The sequence below is a fragment of the Ylistrum balloti genome, unplaced genomic scaffold, assembly GCF_031769215.1.
Source record: "Ylistrum balloti isolate Yb309-2 unplaced genomic scaffold, AGI_CSIRO_Ybal_v1 Utg371276, whole genome shotgun sequence".
In the NCBI taxonomy this organism is placed as follows: Eukaryota; Metazoa; Mollusca; class Bivalvia; order Pectinida; family Pectinidae; genus Ylistrum; species Ylistrum balloti.
Window position 1 is genome coordinate 142111 of NW_026782686.1, and position 19907 is coordinate 162017.

The following is a 19907-nucleotide window of genomic DNA, read 5'->3' on the forward strand; positions in this document are numbered from 1 at the left end:
ATTTGCAGTTATATAAGGTAAATATCGACGATAAAATTCCCGTTATCTAATAAAAACATCATCAATACATCTTAAAGCGAATCCAAAATGAACGATTCGAAAAGTCATTAAAACTTGAGTAACAAACCTGAAGCAGAGGTCAATGCTGACATAAAAGAATAAGTCGGCCGCGAGGAGAAGGCTACAGTCACAAAGAACACTCTCTCAGCTGTCTTTGCTGAGCTGCTGGTGTCTACAATATTTTGATAGTACATCGTCTGGTTATATATCGGACGTGACTACATAGAAGCTTTTCTTCGTGGTGTCTTACTAGGACGATTTGATCTACGACAGGTACAAATATATGAGTTCTGAGCTTTCTAGTATGTCGAGTCAAAGATTCGTCTCGATTACTTGACTTTCCAGCTATAGATCCATCACAAGAACTCAAAGAAGGCGCTCTTGTCATCCTTGCTAACATGTTGGTCAACACGTACATATTCTGATCGATAATACTATATTGGATATCTTTTTGTTTAAACAGCAAGACAAGATAAAAACAAAATCCCAGTCTGCCACCATTGATGACTGGCGAAGCAGGAACTGACACGGCCACTTTATATGAACAGAACCATAGATATCGGGTATAGACTGAGATGACGGTACCGAGAACAACAAGACTTGAGGTAACCGTACCACTTACTGGTCATTTTGGATGTTTGTATCTTGAATGATGATTATCCATGATGATGCGACGTGTCACAGCACATGTCATGACTGAAACAGGATGTACAATAACTGTCCATCCAATGAAATCAGGCAAATGATGTGTGCTACCTCTTTCCCAAATTTTAGACACCGCTAATCTGACTGCTTTCTGAGAGTATGAAATGCTTGCTTTCTTTATATATCTGTCCAACGTAGTACCTTCTGTCGATGCAACATTTACGCCAAACTGGTTGGGTACCACACACTATAGCCTGTCATATTGATGGTTTTCTGAGATAACGACGATGTGGAAGGCAACGCCGTCTGTCCTTTTTCTTTACTGGACATCATATTGTGTCAATATGGCATATCAGCTGCTCAGGACAGTATGTATTTCTGGTGAAAATAATTCGTACCATTCATATGGCGGCTTGATAGCCTTCATGGCTAGAGTGTAGGACTTACAACCTCGGGTACAGAAGTGAGCGGTTTGACTATCCCTATCAGGCAAGTTAGGTTGTGTTTGTGAAGCTGACAAACATGCTATCCTTTGTTATAATTGTTGCATCCTTCGGCAAGCCACTTGACCCCTACAGATTTTAATCATATGTGATGGGCCTTCCGTATGTCGTTCGATGAAGTGGTCACCAGTTACTGCATAAGAGAGCAGACAGAAAATCACCCTGGTCGTTAGAAAGTATTTGATATGTGTTCTCGATATAGTCACCATGACGATAATGTCATGGATATGTTTTTAGCGATGGAAAGTGGCGATTGGTGTTATTGGTATTCTTGGGGTTTTGTTGAAGGAAATTGACAATTGGTATTATCTGTGTACCCAGGTACCCAGATGAAAAACGCTTGTTGTTTTAGTAACAATTGAATATTTCTAAAATTGAACAATAAGTTTGCAGATAGAATGGACATGCTTAGCAGTCCACGCATGTATAAGAAATGTTTGTTCTTTAAACAGACGAGTTTTAGTCACACTCAGGCTATCCGTCTGTGTCTCCACTGGGACGTGCCGTTACATTACTTAAGTGTTAATTCTATATTTAAAGCGCCTTGACTAACCAATCTGTATGTGACATTAGAACCAAGATTTTAAATCAGTTTTGCTATTGATTGACGCAGGCCTACATGCATTATTGAACATGCTGACAGGTACTGCTACATGTGCCTACACGTAATAGGCATGTACATGAAGATGGAGAAGATGTCGCTTATGTTCACGAGAAATGTCATAGTCCCCATTTTACCCAATAAAGACCAAACACATGACATTGAATCCTATATATAGTACAATTAATGATATAGAGTTATTTCTTGGGTGTATTAAAGGAAGAATAATTTTGAGTGAGGTAATTCATGTGGATAGGGTGTGGGTGACTTAATTTGATTCTTGCTTTGAGTGTGTATTAGGGAAATAACGCTACTGTTATATATTGGTTTGTTTACTACTTTGAGCAAATGGCATCTAGTCTCGGAATTCGTGTGTCAATTTAGGAAGGAATGACCCCCTAACCTTGTAATAGATGTGATAACTTTAAATGACCTTGAGCCTTTTCTTTGGTGTGTTTAGTTTGGATGTGTAGACTAGCATTGTCATTGGTTTATTTACTTCGGAGAGTTAATCTCGAGTCTCATCATTGGTTGATTTACTTTATAAGTGTTAGTCTTGGTCCTTATCGGATGGTGTGTTGTTTACTTTGGTTGCAATTAAACCTTGTTATTAACTTGCTTATTTTGCAAGGGTTGACCTTTAACCTTGTCATTGAATTGTTTACATTGCAAGGGCTGGCCCTACGCCTTGTTAATGGCTTGCTTATTTTGCAAGGGTTGACCTTTAACCTTGAAATTGGGTTGTTTACTTTGTATTGGATTGATTTGTTCCTCAAGTTTCGTTGACCTGTTTTTGGTAATATCATGTCTTTAAATATCCAGAAATATATTCGCCATGGCCGTCGGATATATCTTTCGGAATCTCAAATCAGAGATGTAATATACTTTTCAAAATTAGCTGCTTGATTTAGTCTATAATTTTAAATGCAAATAACTTGAATGACTTAACACTAACACGTTGCTTCAACTCCTAAACACGTCCTCAGTTTTAAAGGGTTTGAACCTAATTGAATTTAATTCTATTAAAAAATAAATTGATATTTTATTGAAATCAACTGTTTACCTGTAGATTTCTGGAAAGTTCGAAGAGAAAAATGGAAGAAATGCGTTAAAAACTACATCTTAAATGATGAAATAAAATATTTGTCCTCTCATGTCATTATTATCCAGATGTTACACCACACCAATAGGGGAGTTAATCCGCGTAAACTTCCGGTACATAGTTCATAAACATGGACATATCTCTCCTTAGTTAGGTTGGCAACATCAGGAGGATGAACTTGAAGGGGGTTCTTTTCGTTATATTGTTGGGGTACAGCAGTACCCTTGGAGCCATATTTTTTTTAGGACCTCTGATCCCTCTGGTGTATTTTCAACCCGCCCTTGGCAGACGCTTACTTGATCAGCTGATATGGCTCTGGCAGGTTTACGCTGTGGTAAATATTTATAGTGCTCTACATGTAGATCTGATATCTATATCAATATTTTTTTTATAATATTTCTTTCGTAGAAACTATTCCTTGATATTTTTATTTCTGATCACAGGTACCTGTATCTGGAATGTAAACAACACAAAAAAAATCCAGACCACTGTATCATTTGTATGATGTATATGTAGTCTACTGGATTTTTGGATTTTTTGCTTGTTGCTTGTGTTGCAAATTGTTCCATATACAGGTGCCTATGTTCTATTAAACCCTTAAAACTTTAAATTAAAAATAATCCATTATCATTTTGTACAATGTTATAAATTCTGGGTTCACTAAAGGAAAGTGGCTTATTACAATTGCATCAATTTTCTTGTTGGAGGATGCATGTAGCTAGGCCTGTTTAGTATATATATGTGGTTACAATTGCATCAATTTTCTTGCTTGAGGATGATGTAACTAGGCCTGTCTGGTATATATATATGGTTACAATTATATCAATTTTCTTGCTGGAGGATGCATGTAGCTAGGCCTGTCTAGTATATATATATATGGTTATATTTGCATCAATTTTCTTGTTGGAGGATGATGTAGCTAGGCCTGTCTGGTATATATGGTTACAATTACATATGTACATCAATTTTCTTGCTGGAGGATGATGTAGCTAGGCCTGTCTAGTATATATATATGGTTATATTTGCATCAATTTTCTTGTTGGAGGATGATGTAGCTAGGCCTGTCTGGTATATATGGTTACAATTACATATGTACATCAATTTTCTTGCTGGAGGATGATGTAGCTAGGCCTGTCTGGTATATATATGGTTACAATTACATAAATTTTCTTGCTAGAGGATGATGTAGCTAGGCCTGTCTGGTATATATATGGTTACAATTACATAATTTTTCTTGCTGGAGGATGATGTAGCTAGGCCTGTCTGGTATATATATGGTTACAATTATATCAATTTTCTTGCTAGAGGATGATGTAGCTAGGCCTGTCTGGTATATATATGATTCAGTAATTTTTGTAGGATTTTCTTGTGAGTCCAGTTTATGCACGAAACATTTGGAAAGATTGAACCTTTCAGTATTAGATTACTGCAGGGTTAGAGGAGATATGGTTAAAGTATTTCATATTCTTAAAAATATTTATGATTGCAGATTAACTCAATTTTTTCCCAAATGAACAATACAAATAAAACAATGGTCACCCTAAAAACTGTTTGAGAAACATTGTCATTTGGACATTAAAAAGAACTATTTTAGACTTCAAGTCATAGATACATGGAACAGTTTACCAGAGAATGCTCTTGAAATGGACAGTATTCTACCCATTGAAATATCTCTTGATGAACATTGGAAACAATGATTTTATTTATCAGTAACCTTAACAATTTCATAAACTCTATACCATAGCAGAGTATTAATCTTTTGATAAATTAACATTGTAAATTTTAATATTTGGATATAGAGGTTCACAGCTTGCATCCATTACTGGGCTAAGAAATGTCAATGAAATGAAAAGCATGTCTGAAACACAAATATACCGTAAGGTGTACATGTCTATAAAGAGTCATTATCAACAAGTGACAACAATCTGTTCATGGTAAATATGACATAAACTACATTGGTGGTGCACATTTACAGGAATGGCTTGGGGTGGCTCATGTCTTATGCATTTTTTTTATTTCATTTTATTTTCTTTATTCAGTTTTTCTTTTCATGAACAAAATATTTACAAACAACGCAATAAGCATACATTTATTGGGTTCTTTTCATGTCCCCATGTACACCTCTCTGTATGACAATGGATATAATACAGTCATTATGCACACATAATACACACATTGGAGGTTGGGGAAGGGGGGTGGTTGCAAACCTACCACTTCAAGCTTGCTGTTGTATAGCATACTAAGTATAATAACAATATTTATTGTTGTCACTTTATATGAGAAGCCATTTTTCCACTTGTTTTGTAATTCTACATTATGTTTACAATCCTTATGCTCAAATATCAAGCATTTATGAGATTTAAGTTCGATGAGATTGTGAGTTTTTTTACTTGTTATATATGTTACATTTCACTTCCCTACATTTCATATTAAAGACGTATTATTGTTTAATCAATAATAAATTAAGATTGTCTCTCATTAAGTCAAAATCTTTGAAACTTAATTATCCAAAGCTAAATTCCTGCTTAACGAAATTAAAATTTATGTCACTGGCTGCAAGTACATTATGTACCAATGTATTTGTTTTAATTTTCTTAAAATGTCACATACCCTATCACAATCCAAAAATAGATGTTCAATTGCTTCAGGAAATCTTTTACAAAATGTACAACATGATCTTGTTTTAAACCCATTTCTTGTAAAATTGTGTTTGTAGATTTGTGGATTCTGTGGTTGAATCAGTATTAAAGCCATCTTTAATTTTAAAAGGTACTATTAGTAGTTTTAAAAGGGCATGCATAAATCTTCGTCAATTGCTCATCCTGAATATTAAAATCTGTGGACCATTTCCTTTGTGATGTTGGTTTTTTCTCATTATGGCATAAAGCAGCATACATACCCAGTGTCCTCTTTTTGTATATCTAAATATGATATTTAGATTTAAAGCTACTGTTTTCCAAATCAAAATTTCTTGTCTGCAAATTATGAAATGCTTTATAGCACCAATTATACTGTGAACTGTGAAAAAATTATATCTATATATCATATTCCTGCTAAAATACTACAACATTGTAGACAGGACAGTCTTCCTTAATAAGATAATATTTAAAAAGTACTCCTTTTCTGTGCCACTCTTTACAGAAAACAGGTGTATTATTAATTCTGATATTGTGATTATACCACAACAGATTTTCACATGTTTTTTTGCTGTGCTTACTGGATGAAACTATTTTTTGATATTGTGCTTCCAGAACATTTTTCCAAAATATAATCTTACATTGTTCCATTGTTGTTTTCAATTTATGAATTCCATAATTAGTTAAAGAGAACTTATCAATGTAGTTCTCCTTTTGTTTCAAAAAATGTTGGTGTTCACAGAACACCCAGGTCTCATTAATAGAGTCCAACTAGAACATTCTTTATAGAGCCTTCTTAATACCCTACATTGCCTTAAGAGATGTCATGAATGACTTTAAGTTAATCTTTTTCAAACCACCCTCATTGGATGACTTGATCATAACTTCACATTTAACTTTATCAGTCTTTCGACCCCACAGAAATTCAAATGATATGTTATAGATTTTTTTATGTAAGAGTCATGTGGGTTTGAAAGGGCTATAAAGAGAAGATTAAATATTTAAATCAGTAATGTTTTAATAATAGTTATCCTACCAAATGGAGTGAGATTTACTTGACTCCACAAGCTTATGAGAGATTTAAGTTTAACAAGCTTTAACAGGCAAAGTTAAATATTGCTGTTCTATTTATATCAGCATCATATACTTTTTGCTGCATATCTAAATTGCTTCGGTCTTGGTAAAATTCATTTTGAAATTCTTGTATGATAATTAAATTGTAGCATTATATTTCAGAATTTTTGTGAACTATCAAGAATCAAAACAGTATCATTAGCATACTGGCATAAAAGGATTTTTTTTGTTATATACAACAATACCACTGATATCCGAATTGTCTTAATAGAATTGAAATATTTCAGCACACAATATAGAAACATATGAGACTGGGTCCCCCTGATGACATCCACACTCAATAGCCAGAAAGAGTTCCCTCCTATGTTAACTGCAGAGTGGATTTTTTTTTAAAGTTTAATAATATTGATAATTGGTGGTCCAAATTAAAAAAGAAAAAGAGTTTTGGTAATAAAATCTGAAGAGACAGAGTCAAAAGCATTTTTCAAAGTCAATTCAAAATAAAAAGACGAGGTATGTCATTTTTTTCAGTATGATGCATTGTTTTCTCCAATATGTCTATCTAGAATAAATCTAGTTTGATTACAGCTAAGTAATTTATTACAATTAAAATTCTTTCTGCTATTGTGCCTCATGCTAACTTTTAAATAGTATCAGGCAGGGAGATGGGACGCCAATTTTCAAGTTTTTGCTGGGTTTGTCTCCTTTTGGGATACATGTATAATTCCTCGTTTTTGTATAACTGATAGTTCTGCTACTGAATAACCCAAATTGATTCACCATAAATTGCTCAAGTTGTTTCTAAAAAGTCTTAAAAAATTTCAGCTGAAAATCCTTCTGAACCTTTCTGTCTTTAGAATAATTTTGCAGGTGTAATATCATGATTCTAGTCTTACAAGTTGTCTTTTCACTTTCACTAAGCCGTTTTGCTAGAGAATGAATAATGTTTTATCATTATACTGTTTAACATAGCATCACTTGGAACTGCTCTCTCCTCTAATATCTTTATATCTTCAATAAGCCTTTTTTTCAAAGTCATTACTGTTTTCTTATAGCATGAGTACAAAATGGTTTTACTTCTGATTTCTAGCAATAAAGTCTTCAAAAATAATTGATCGTTAATTTTATGAGCTTTAATTTGAGTGTTAAAAGTGCTGATGAAGATAAATGAATATATACATATAGTGCAAAGGTTTTGCATTAGAAAATTGAATCTACTACAACTTTTATTGCATATACAAGTTTTAACAAATACAGATATCAGCTCTGTAGAATTTTTACTATGTTGGGAACAATGTTGGTTTGAAAGTTGGAGGAAAACATGCAAGGATAAACAAATAAAAATAGGGTTCATCAACTTTTCAATAGTATGTTATCATTTTTACCTGTAAATTTCTTTTACAATCTTTCATGATCATGATGCTTTCAATATATGGATCTATTGATTTAAGTAACACCTTTTTAATTTTTATGCATTTTACCAGTAAGGATATGCTTACTTGTTCAATGTATTATTTTATACAAGTGGGTTACAATTGCTTAATAAATTAGACAGTATCAATGTATGTCATTACTTCGGGATCAAACATAGTATAGCCCAAGCTGAAGACTGCAGTTATTTAGTACACGTTGGTCAAAATCATAGTGTCAATGGCAAAATATTTCTGATATACTTGCAAATCACACAAGCACAACATTACCTGTATTTTGTTAACTTTATATGCCATCACCTGAAGCATTCTAATGATTCATGTATTCTGGAAACTCAGCTGATTTATATACTCTCACTCTACATCTCTTTCTTTGGTGATGTCACAATACATATGACACCTTTATGTTATAGCACCACAGTTGAAACTGGGACCTTCAGCTATAGGTATTACTGCATGATCATAACACAATTTATGTAATGAGTGTTATTACACTGAAAACTAGGTAGTTACATGGTAACCCTTCATAATGAAAGTAATAATATTTATATAGTTAAACATTTTGTTATATGTTATGACTTGTGTTGAAGTGACATGACATGTGTTGAAGTATTATGAGATGTGTTGAAGTGTCATGACATGTGTTGAAGTGTTATGACATGTGTTGAAGTGTCATGACTTGTGTTGAAGTATCATGACTTGTGTTGAAGTGTTATGACATGTGTTGAAGTGTCATGGCTAATGTTGTAGCATTACATGTTGATGTGTCATGACTTGTGTTGAAGTGTCATGGCTTGTGTTGAAGTATCATGACTCATGTTGTAGCATTACATGTTGATGTGTCATGACTTGTGCTGAAGTGACATGACTTGTGTTGAAGTATTGCTAGTTTTGAAGTGACATGACTTGTGTTGAAGTGACATGACTTGTGTTGAAGTATCATGACTCGTGTTGTAGCATTACATGTTGATGTGTCATGACTTGTGCTGAAGTGACATGACTTGTGTTGAAGTATTGCTAGTTTTGAAGTGACATGACTTGTGTTGAAGTGACATGACTTGTGTTGAAGTATCATGACTCGTGTTGTAGCATTACATGTTGATGTGTCATGACTTGTGCTGAAGTGACATGACTATTGTTGAAGTATTGCTAGTTTTGAACTGACATGACTTGTGTTGAAGTGACATGACATGTGTTGTAGCATTACATGTTGATGTGTCATGACTTGTGCTGAAGTGACATGACTTGTGTTGAAGTGACATGACTTGTGTTGAAGTATCATGACTCGTGTTGTAGCATTACATGTTGATGTGTCATGACTTGTGCTGAAGTGACATGACTTGTGTTGAAGTGACATGACTTGTGTTGAAGTATCATGACTCGTGTTGTGGCATTACATGTTGATGTGTCATGACTTGTGCTGAAGTGACATGACTTGTGTTGAAGTGACATGACTTGTGTTGAAGTATCATGACTCGTGTTGTAGCATTACATGTTGATGTGTCATGACTTGTGCTGAAGTGACATGACTATTGTTGAAGTATTGCTAGTTTTGAACTGACATGACTTGTGTTGAAGTGACATGACATGTGTTGTAGCATTACATGTTGATGTGTCATGACTTGTGCTGAAGTGACATGACTTGTGTTGAAGTGACATGACTTGTGTTGAAGTATCATGACTCGTGTTGTAGCATTACATGTTGATGTGTCATGACTTGTGCTGAAGTGACATGACTTGTGTTGAAGTGACATGACTTGCGTTGAAGTCTCATGACTCGTGTTGTAGCATTACATGTTGATGTGTCATGACTTGTGCTGAAGTGACATGACTTGTGTTGAAGTGACATGACTTGTGTTGAAGTATCATGACTCGTGTTGTAGCATTACATGTTGATGTGTCATGACTTGTGCTGAAGTGACATGACTATTGTTGAAGTATTGCTAGTTTTGAAGTGACATGACTTGTGTTGAAGTGACATGACTTGTGTTGAAGTGACATGACTTGTGTTGAAGTGACATGACTTGTGTTGAAGTATCATGACTCGTGTTGTAGCATTACATGTTGATGTGTCATGACTTGTGCTGAAGTGACATGACTTGTGCTGAAGTGACATGTGCTGAAGTGACATGACTTGTGTTGAAGTGACATGACATGTGTTGAAGTTTTATGACTTGTGTGTTGTGTTATGGCCAGTGCAAATGTTTTTGTTGATTTCAGGCTGTAGTTGAAAAGGTCTGTGGTGTAAAGGTTGTTATCACAGGAAACCCGATACCTGAACAGGAGAGTGGGCTGATCTTAATGAATCACCGAACGCGATTTGATTGGCTGTTCATGATGTCTTACCAGCTGCGTTGTGGTTCTTTGAGACATTTTAAAATAAGTTTGAAGAAAAGTCTCAAGAATGTTCCAGGCCCAGGTAAATATACCAATAGAGTACATGTACACTGTTAAATACTTATAGGTATGCTAGTTAATGTAAAACTGTTAAATACTTATAGGTATGCTAGTTAATGTAAAACTGTTAAATACTTATAGGTATGCTAGTTAATGTAAAACATGATAAATACTTATAGGTATGCTGGTTAATGTAAAACATGATAAATACTTATAGGTATGCTGGTTATGCTGGTTAATGTAAAACATGATAAATACTTATAGGTATGCTGGTTAATGTAAAACATGATAAATACTTATAGGTATGCTAGTTAATGTAAAACTGTTAAATACTTATAGGTATGCTGGTTAATGTAAAACTGTTAAATACTTATAGGTATGCTGGTTAATGTAAAACTGTTAAATACTTATAGGTATGCTAGTTAATGTAAAACTGTTAAATACTTATAAGTATGCTGGTTAATGTAAAACATGATAAATACTTATAGGTATGCTAGTTAATGTAAAACATGATAAATACTTATAGGTATGCTGGTTAATGTAAAACATGATAAATACTTATAGGTATGCTGGTTAATGTAAAACATGATAAATACTTACAGGTATGCTGGTTATGCTGGTTAATGTAAAACATGATAAATACTTATAGGTATGCTGGTTAATGTAAAACATGATAAATACTTATAGGTATGCTAGTTAATGTAAAACATGATAAATACTTATAGGTATGCTAGTTAATGTAAAACATGATAAATACTTATAGGTATGCTAGTTAATGTAAAACATGATAAATACTTATAGGTATGCTGGTTAATGTAAAACATGATAAATACTTATAGGTATGCTGATTAATGTAAAACATGATAAATACTTATAGGTATGCTGGTTAATGTAAAACATGATAAATACTTATAGGTATGCTAGTTAATGTAAAACATGATAAATACTTATAGGTATGCTGGTTAATGTAAAACATGATAAATACTTAGGTATGCTGGTATGCTGGTTAATGTAAAACATGATAAATACTTATAGGTATGCTGGTTAATGTAAAACATGATAAATACTTATAGGTATGCTGGTTAATGTAAAACATGATAAATACTTATAGGTATGCTAGTTAATGTAAAACATGATAAATACTTATAGGTATGCTGGTTAATGTAAAACATGATAAATACTTATAGGTATGCTGGTTAATGTAAAACATGATAAATACTTATAGGTATGCTGGTTATGGTTAATGTAAAACATGATAAATACTTATAGGTATGCTGGTTAATGTAAAACTGTTAAATACTTATACTGTTAAATACTTATAAGTATGCTGGTTAATGTAAAACTGTTAAATACTTATAGGTATGCTGGTTACTTATGTAGTTAATGTAAAACTGTTAAATACTTATAAGTATGCTGGTTAATGTAAAACATGATAAATACTTATAGGTATGCTAGTTAATGTAAAACTGTTAAATACTTATAGGTATGCTGGTTAATGTAAAACATGATAAATACTTATAGGTATGCTGGTTAATGTAAAACTGTTAAATACTTATAGGTATAGAGGTATGCTGGTTAATGTAAAACTGTTAAATACTTATAGGTATGCTGGTTAATGTAAAACATGATAAATACTTACAGGTATGCTGGTTAATGTAAAACTGTTAAATACTTATAGGTATGCTGGTTAATGTAAAACATGATAAATACTTATAGGTATGCTGGTTAATGTAAAACATGATAAATACTTATAGGTATGCTGGTTAATGTAAAACTGTTAAATACTTATGTTAAATACTTATAGGTATGCTGGTTAATGTAAAACATGATAAATACTTATAGGTATGCTGGTTAATGTAAAACTGTTAAATACTTATAGGTATGCTGGTTAATGTAAAACATGTTAAATACTTATAGGTATGCTGGTTAATGTAAAACATGATAAATACTTATAGGTATGCTGGTTAATGTAAAACATGATAAATACTTATAGGTATGCTGGTTAATGTAAAACTGTTAAATACTTATAGGTATGCTGGTTAATGTAAAATGCTTATAGGTATGTTAATGTAAAACATGATAAATACTTATAGGTATGCTGGTTAATGTAAAACTGTTAAATACTTATAGGTATGCTAGTTAATGTAAAACATGATAAATACTTATAGGTATGCTAGTTAATGTAAAACATGATAAATACTTATAGGTATGCTGGTTAATGTAAAACTGTTAAATACTTATAGGTAAAATGTTAAATACTATGCTGGTTAATGTAAAACATGATAAATACTTATAAAACTGTTAAATACTTATAGGTATGCTGGTTAATGTAAAACATGATAAATACTTATAGGTATGCTACATGATAAATACTTATAGGTATGCTGGTTAATGTAAAACATGATAAATACTTATAGGTATGCTGGTTAATGTAAAACATGATAAATACTTATAGGTATGCTGGTTAATGTAAAACATGATAAATACTTATAGGTATGCTGGTTAATGTAAAACTGTTAAATACTTATAGGTATGCTGGTTAATGTAAAACATGATAAATACTTATAGGTATGCTGGTTAATGTAAAACTGTTAAATACTTATAGGTATGCTGGTTAATGTAAAACTGTTAAATACTTATAGGTATGCTGGTTAATGTAAAACATGATAAATACTTATAGGTATGCTGGTTAATGTAAAACTGTTAAATACTTATAGGTATGCTGGTTAATGTAAAACTGTTAAATACTTATAGGTATGCTAGTTAATGTAAAACATGATAAATACTTATAGGTATGCTGGTTAATGTAAAACTGTTAAATACTTATAGGTGTGCTGGTTAATGTAAAACATGATAAATACTTATAGGTATGCTGGTTAATGTAAAACATGATAAATACTTATAGGTATGCTAGTTAATGTAAAACATGATAAATACTTATAGGTATGCTGGTTAATGTAAAACATGATAAATACTTATAGGTATGCTGGTTAATGTAAAAGTGTTAAATACTTATAGGTATGCTGGTTAATGTAAAAGTGATAAATACTTATAAGTATGCTGGTTAATGTAAAACATGATAAATACTTAAAGGTATGCTAGTTAATATAAAACATGATAAATACTTATAGGTATGCTGGTTAATGTAAAACATGATAAATACTTATAGGTATGCTGGTTAATGTAAAACATGATAAATACTTATAGGTATGCTGGTTAATGTAAAACTGTTAAATACTTATAAGTATGCTGGTTAATGTAAAACATGATAAATACTTAAAGGTATGCTAGTTAATATAAAACATGATAAATACTTATAGGTATGCTGGTTAATGTAAAACATGATAAATACTTATAGGTATGCTGGTTAATGTAAAACATGATAAATACTTATAGGTATGCTGGTTAATGTAAAACATGATAAATACTTATAGGTATGCTGGTTAATGTAAAACATGATAAATACTTATAGGTATGCTGGTGTCATAATCTGTGTGTTGATAAGTATATTGATGTAACTTTTCAGGTTGGGCAATGCAGAGTGCTGGTTATATATTCTTACACAGAAAATGGGAAATTGACCAGAAAATCATGACTAGATGTATCTCTTATTTCCATAAGGTCAAACACAAGCCCCAGGTAAGACTAAAGCACAATATTATTAGGAGACATTTATACCATGCTGTATACATGTTGTCACACAAGTCACATGTATGGCTAATGTTAAAGTGTTAAAGATAAAGTTTGTCACACAAGTCACATGTATGGCTGATGTTGAAGTGTTAAAAGACAAAGTTTGTCACACAAGTCACATGTATTGCTAATGTGGAAGCGTTAAAAGACAAAGTTTGTCACACAAGTCACATGTATGGCTTATGTTGAAGTGTTAAAGACAAAGTAAGTCACACTAGTCATGTGTTCAAATAAATGTCTTACTTATGTTGAAGTGTTGAAGACAAAATTTGTCACACAAATCATGTGCATGGCTTATGTCGAAGTGTTAGAGACAAAGTTCCACATGTAAAATGGTATGTTGATGTTCTTCCACTGCAGACATGGTCAGTCTTGTTCTCTGCATGTCCTCCAGCTACATAAACTAGCATGGTGTAGAGAATTGTTCTTTGTGTTCTACAGGAAAACATTGAATTTTCTTTACATTTCCAAAGCAGAGAAAAATATTTTTTAGAATCTATGCAAGTGTTTTAAAGATATCATTACTAGATATAAGTTTTATGATATTATCACTATAATGTTTTTTTATGTGACAATTATTATGTTTCACAAACAAAAATGTAACAGTCCACTTTCTTTCTTGTCCAGGTGTTACTGTTCCCTGAGGGTACTGACCTGACACCTAACACTATGAAGAGAAGTGACAAGTATGCTGAAGATAATGACCTTGAGAAGTACCATTATGTCCTCCATCCACGCACCACTGGCTTTATCTTTCTTGTGGAGAAAATGAGAGAATGTAAGTTTTACATGTATTGATGTGGCTTTTAATGATGTTCCTCTTATACATTTCCTGTATACCATTGAAGCTTATATTCAAAATTTAAAAAATCGAAATCATGAAATTTCAATTTTTTGGTCTGTAGGAGTTTCAAATGTTATATATACATTTTTTTGTTGATTAAGTTATTTTTTTTTAATATTATTTACTGTAACATTTTGTATGCATTTAATATGGAGTTTGGAATGTAGGGTTTTGCATTGCCAAAAAAACAGCTGTGTTTACTTACAATATGATTCCAGAAACATGCCCTAAACTGATATCTCATCAGTTTGGCTTTTTTTTTCCCATTTGAGGCATTGCATGATTTATTGATAGAATTGTAATAATAAATAAATGGTGATCCAACACTCCTTATGTGGAAGTTTATAGTAGCATCCTCTGGTTGATCTATTTATAGGATTTAATAGAGTAGTGTCCTTGGGTGGATCTGTTTATAGAATTTAATAGAGTAGCATCTTGGAGTTGATCCGTATAGGATTCAATAGAGTTCCTTAACAAGAAAACAGTACAGCAAAACGCAACACTAAATACAAGTGTCATTGCTGTGTTGAGTTTCCATTTTGCTCTCTTATGTTTTATTGATAAAATCAATAGTTAAGTTTTTAGTATTGAAAACACTATTGAGGGAATGTACCCTTAATATGAAAGTAAATAGACATATAGATAGAATGTATTCTTATGAAATATCAAAGGAACAATTTAAATAAACATAGATCCATAGCCACAGTGTTGATCAACATTTGTCACATTTGTGTTATTGGGTTTTGTGTACTGCTTCAGTAGACCATACTGCTGAGTGTCAGATCTAAGTTTCTCCTCTGTGGTATTGGGTTTTGTGTACTGCTTCAGTAGACCATACTGCTGACTGAGTGTCAGATCTAAGTTTCTCCTCTGTGGTATTGGGTTTTGTGTACTGCTTCAGTAGACCATACTGCTGAGTGTCAGATCTAAGTTTCTCCTCTGTGGTATTGGGTTTTGTGTACTGCTTCAGTAGACCATACTGCTGACTGAGTGTCAGATCTAAGTTTCTCCTCTGTGGTATTGGGTTTTGTGTACTGCTTCAGTAGACCATACTGCTGAGTGTCAGATCTAAGTTTCTTCTCTGTGGTATTGGGTTTTGTGTACTGCTTCAGTAGACCATACTGCTGAGTGTCAGATCTAAGTTTCTCCTCTGTGGTATTGGGTTTTGTGTACTGCTTCAGTAGACCATACTGCTGACTGAGTGTCAGATCTAAGTTTCTTCTCTGTGGTATTGGGTTTTGTGTACTGCTTCAGTAGGCCATAGTGCTGTCTTTATGTTTCTTCTTGATAAATGGCCCTTTTTTACCACTTCAGTAGTAGTGCTGACTTAAATCAGTAGTTGAATCAGTAGTAGTGCTGACCTGAATCAGTAGTAGTGCTGACTTGAATCAGTAGTTGAATCAGTAGTAGTGCTGACTTAAATCAGTAGTTGAATCAGTAGTAGTGCTGACTTGAATCAGTAGTTGAATCAGTAGTAGTGCTGACTTGAATCAGTAGTTGAATCAGTAGTAGTGCTGACTTGAATCAGTAGTTGAATCAGTAGTAGTGCTGACTTGAATCAGTAGTTGAATCAGTAGTAGTGCTGACTTGAATCAGTAGTTGAATCAGTAGTAGTGCTGACTTGAATCAGTAGTTGAATCAGTAGTAGTGCTGACTTGAATCAGTAGTTGAATCAGTAGTAGTGCTGACTTAAATCAGTAGTTGAATCAGTAGTAGTGCTGACTTGAATCAGTAGTAGTGCTGACTTGAATCAGTAGTTGAATCAGTAGTAGTGCTGACTTGAATCAGTAGTTGAATCAGTAGTAGTGCTGACTAGAATCAGTAGTAGTGCTGACTTGAATCAGTAGTTGAATCAGTAGTAGTGCTGACTTGAATCAGTAGTTGAATCAGTAGTAGTGCTGACTTGAATCAGTAGTTGAATCAGTAGTAGTGCTGACCTGAATCTGTAGTTGAATCAGTAGTAGTGCTGACTTGAATCAGTAGTTGAATCAGTAGTAGTGCTGACTTGAATCAGTAGTTGAATCAGTAGTAGTGCTGACTTGAATCAGTAGTTGAATCAGTAGTAGTGCTGACTTGAATCAGTAGTTGAATCAGTAGTAGTGCTGACTTGAATCAGTAGTTGAATCAGTAGTAGTGCTGACTAGAATCAGTAGTAGTGCTGACTTGAATCAGTAGTTGAATCAGTAGTAGTGCTGACTAGAATCAGTAGTAGTGCTGGCTTGAATCAGTAGTTGAATCAGTAGTAGTGCTGACTTGAATCAGTAGTTGAATCAGTAGTAGTGCTGACTTGAATCAGTAGTTGAATCAGTAGTAGTGCTGACCTGAATCTGTAGTTGAATCAGTAGCAGTGCTGACTTGAATCAGTAGTTGAATCAGTAGTAGTGCTGACTTGAATCAGTAGTTGAATCAGTAGTAGTGCTGACTTGAATCAGTAGTAGTGCTGACTTGAATCAGTAGTTGAATCAGTAGTAGTGCTGACTTGAATCAGTAGTAGTGCTGACTTGAATCAGTAGTTGAATCAGTAGTAGTGCTGACTTGAATCAGTAGTTGAATCAGTAGTAGTGCTGACTTGAATCAGTAGTTGAATCAGTAGTAGTGCTGACTTGAATCAGTAGTAGTGCTGACTTGAATCAGTAGTTGAATCAGTAGTAGTGCTGACTTGAATCAGTAGTTGAATCAGTAGTAGTGCTGACTTGAATCAGTAGTAGTGCTGACTTGAATCAGTAGTTGAATCAGTAGTAGTGCTGACTTGAATCAGTAGTTGAAGCAGTAGTAGTGCTGACTTGAATCAGTAGTTGAATCAGTAGTAGTGCTGACTTGAATCAGTAGTAGTGCTGACTTGAATGACCTCTTGGTAGTATGTACATTATATACTGAGTTCTGTGTAATATTTGGTATCACCATTATCCAGTACATCACAACTACACACTTGATGTTTATCCAGAGGGATTCTTCCATCATGTTGTACTGATGTTGAGTTAAATGGACTGGTCACATTTTAAGGTTCCTGTTGTGCTGTATGCATGAGACAAAACCTGCGTCATTACACATGAGATTACAAAGTCTGCGGCCTTGTGGTGTAGGTGTTTTCAGGGTTATTCATATTTGTATGTATTTATTGTAGATAATCTGCTGGACTCTCTGTTAGATGTAGCTGTGGCCTACCCTAAACATATCCCACAGGGTGAAAAGGATATCCTTCGGGGAAACTTTCCTTCTGAGGTGCACTTCAATGTTAAAGCCTACAGTGATGTGGATGTGCCACTTGACAAGGAAGGCATAGATAAATGGTGCCGTGAGCGATGGCAGCAAAAGGAACAACAACTGAAAGATTATTACCTTGGTGACCGAGTTTTCTCAGGGTCCCCGGTTGATCCTGCTAGGCAGCAGAAGGAAGATTATGTACAACACTTGTTCACATTCTCACTGGTGTTCTGGAATATTTTCCAAGTAGCAGCTACAATATTTTTACTGTACGCTCCAGTAGTGAGGTGGTACACACTGCTGTGTGGCTTAGGTTTTGTTTTAGTCAGTAGATATGGTGGCATGGGGAAATTCCTGGCCAGTACTGTCACTCAGGTAGAACCCTAGGCCATTTTTTGTTGCTGATAAATTAAAGTGTACACAATCACTTCATTGCTTGCTCTAACCTAGGCTGATTCTGTGTTTTTATAAAATATCAAATAGAAAAATCTAACACACTACCTATTATAAGATCTGTCTTATCCCTTCTGGCTTTTTACCTTTACACGACATTTGGCCAAAGTGACATCATAATCAACATAATGTTATATACAATTGTTTTTCTGCTGCATTTGTCCACATTGCAAAAAAGATTCAGCAAAACTGAAGAAACAGAAAAAAGTTCATAACAGTTTTTTCATGTTCCATTTTGACTCAATTATGTTCCAACAAGGTGTATGTGAGACACTAGTAGACTTATCTTGGTTTGGTTGTGATTGCCATTTTGTTACAGAATATCAGTAATTGAGATAAATCAGCTTTGAAAATATTCAGGTAACAAATTTAATTTGTCCCTCAGCACCACATAGATATTCGAGAGTCTGTTTGATTTAATGGAAACCTTCCACCTGTGTCTCTTTATCTAAACATTTGTTATGATGTCATGCTATGTACCAGGTGTCCTTGTTTAGAATTACTTTCTCCTTTTATACTTATAGAACCACAGAAACCCACCAATACCTTCACAATATTTTATTATATAACAGATTTAGAAGAAAACAGAATTTTACCATGGTAACATGTAAGGGGAGATCACCCATGTAAAGTCGATGAAATATTATTTATCAGTATTGAAAGTTATATATTTCTTTGTGGTCTATATTTATATCCCTGTGTAAATTGTCAGTTCTAATCATGTTAATATGACTGAATGTTAACATAAAGTTATAGAATAATGAAGTGAAATTATTACATCAATTGTGAGATGCAGTATTAAACAATAGATATTCTAACTTATACATCCAACTCAATTTAGAATATTTTGCACTGTTTTCCTGGTGTTTTTATGTCTTTTTAGCAGTATTTACAATAATTTTAGAATGCAGTTTATTTCATTGATTGGTGAGTCTTTAATGGCTAATGATGACCAGTCTTCATTTGTGTTGACCATCTGTTTCATCAATGTCCCTGCATACTGATGACCTCGCTAAAGGTCACTGTGTAAGTTGACCAACAGTTGGTATCCCCTACCTACTGATGACCTTTCCATCAATCACTGTTATGGTTATCCAACAGTTGACCAATAAATGGTGTCTCCTGACAACAAATGACCTTCTTAAGGTCACCATCATAGTTACCCAACAGTTGGTGTCTCCTGACAACAAATGACCTTTAATTTTTTCCGGTCACCATCATAGTTTACCAATAGGTGGTGTCTCCTGACAACAGAAGACATTTCT

At 33.6% G+C, this 19907-nt stretch overlaps 1 protein-coding gene across 1 annotated transcript; it reads left to right on the plus strand.

Annotated features, from left to right (window-relative positions):
• Positions 1 to 3060: 3060 nt before the first annotated feature.
• LOC132561761 (lysocardiolipin acyltransferase 1-like) lies at positions 3061 to 19740 on the plus strand. The gene is made up of 5 exons (XM_060226462.1): positions 3061 to 3245; positions 10272 to 10470; positions 13975 to 14087; positions 14769 to 14919; positions 18110 to 19740. Exons 1-5 carry the CDS (start codon positions 3084 to 3086, stop codon positions 18574 to 18576), a joined length of 1092 nt encoding a protein of 363 aa, XP_060082445.1. The 5' UTR covers positions 3061 to 3083; the 3' UTR covers positions 18577 to 19740.
• Positions 19741 to 19907: the final 167 nt, after the last annotated feature.

Coding starts and splice junctions, on each gene's coding strand:
- LOC132561761 (XM_060226462.1), top strand. CDS start 3,084: ATGAACTTGAAGGGGGTTCTTTTCGTTATATTGTTGGGGTACAGCAGT. Junction 10,471..13,974: donor CAAGAATGTTCCAGGCCCAG/GTAAATATACCA, acceptor GTAACTTTTCAG/GTTGGGCAATGCAGAGTGCT. Junction 14,088..14,768: donor AGGTCAAACACAAGCCCCAG/GTAAGACTAAAG, acceptor TTTCTTGTCCAG/GTGTTACTGTTCCCTGAGGG.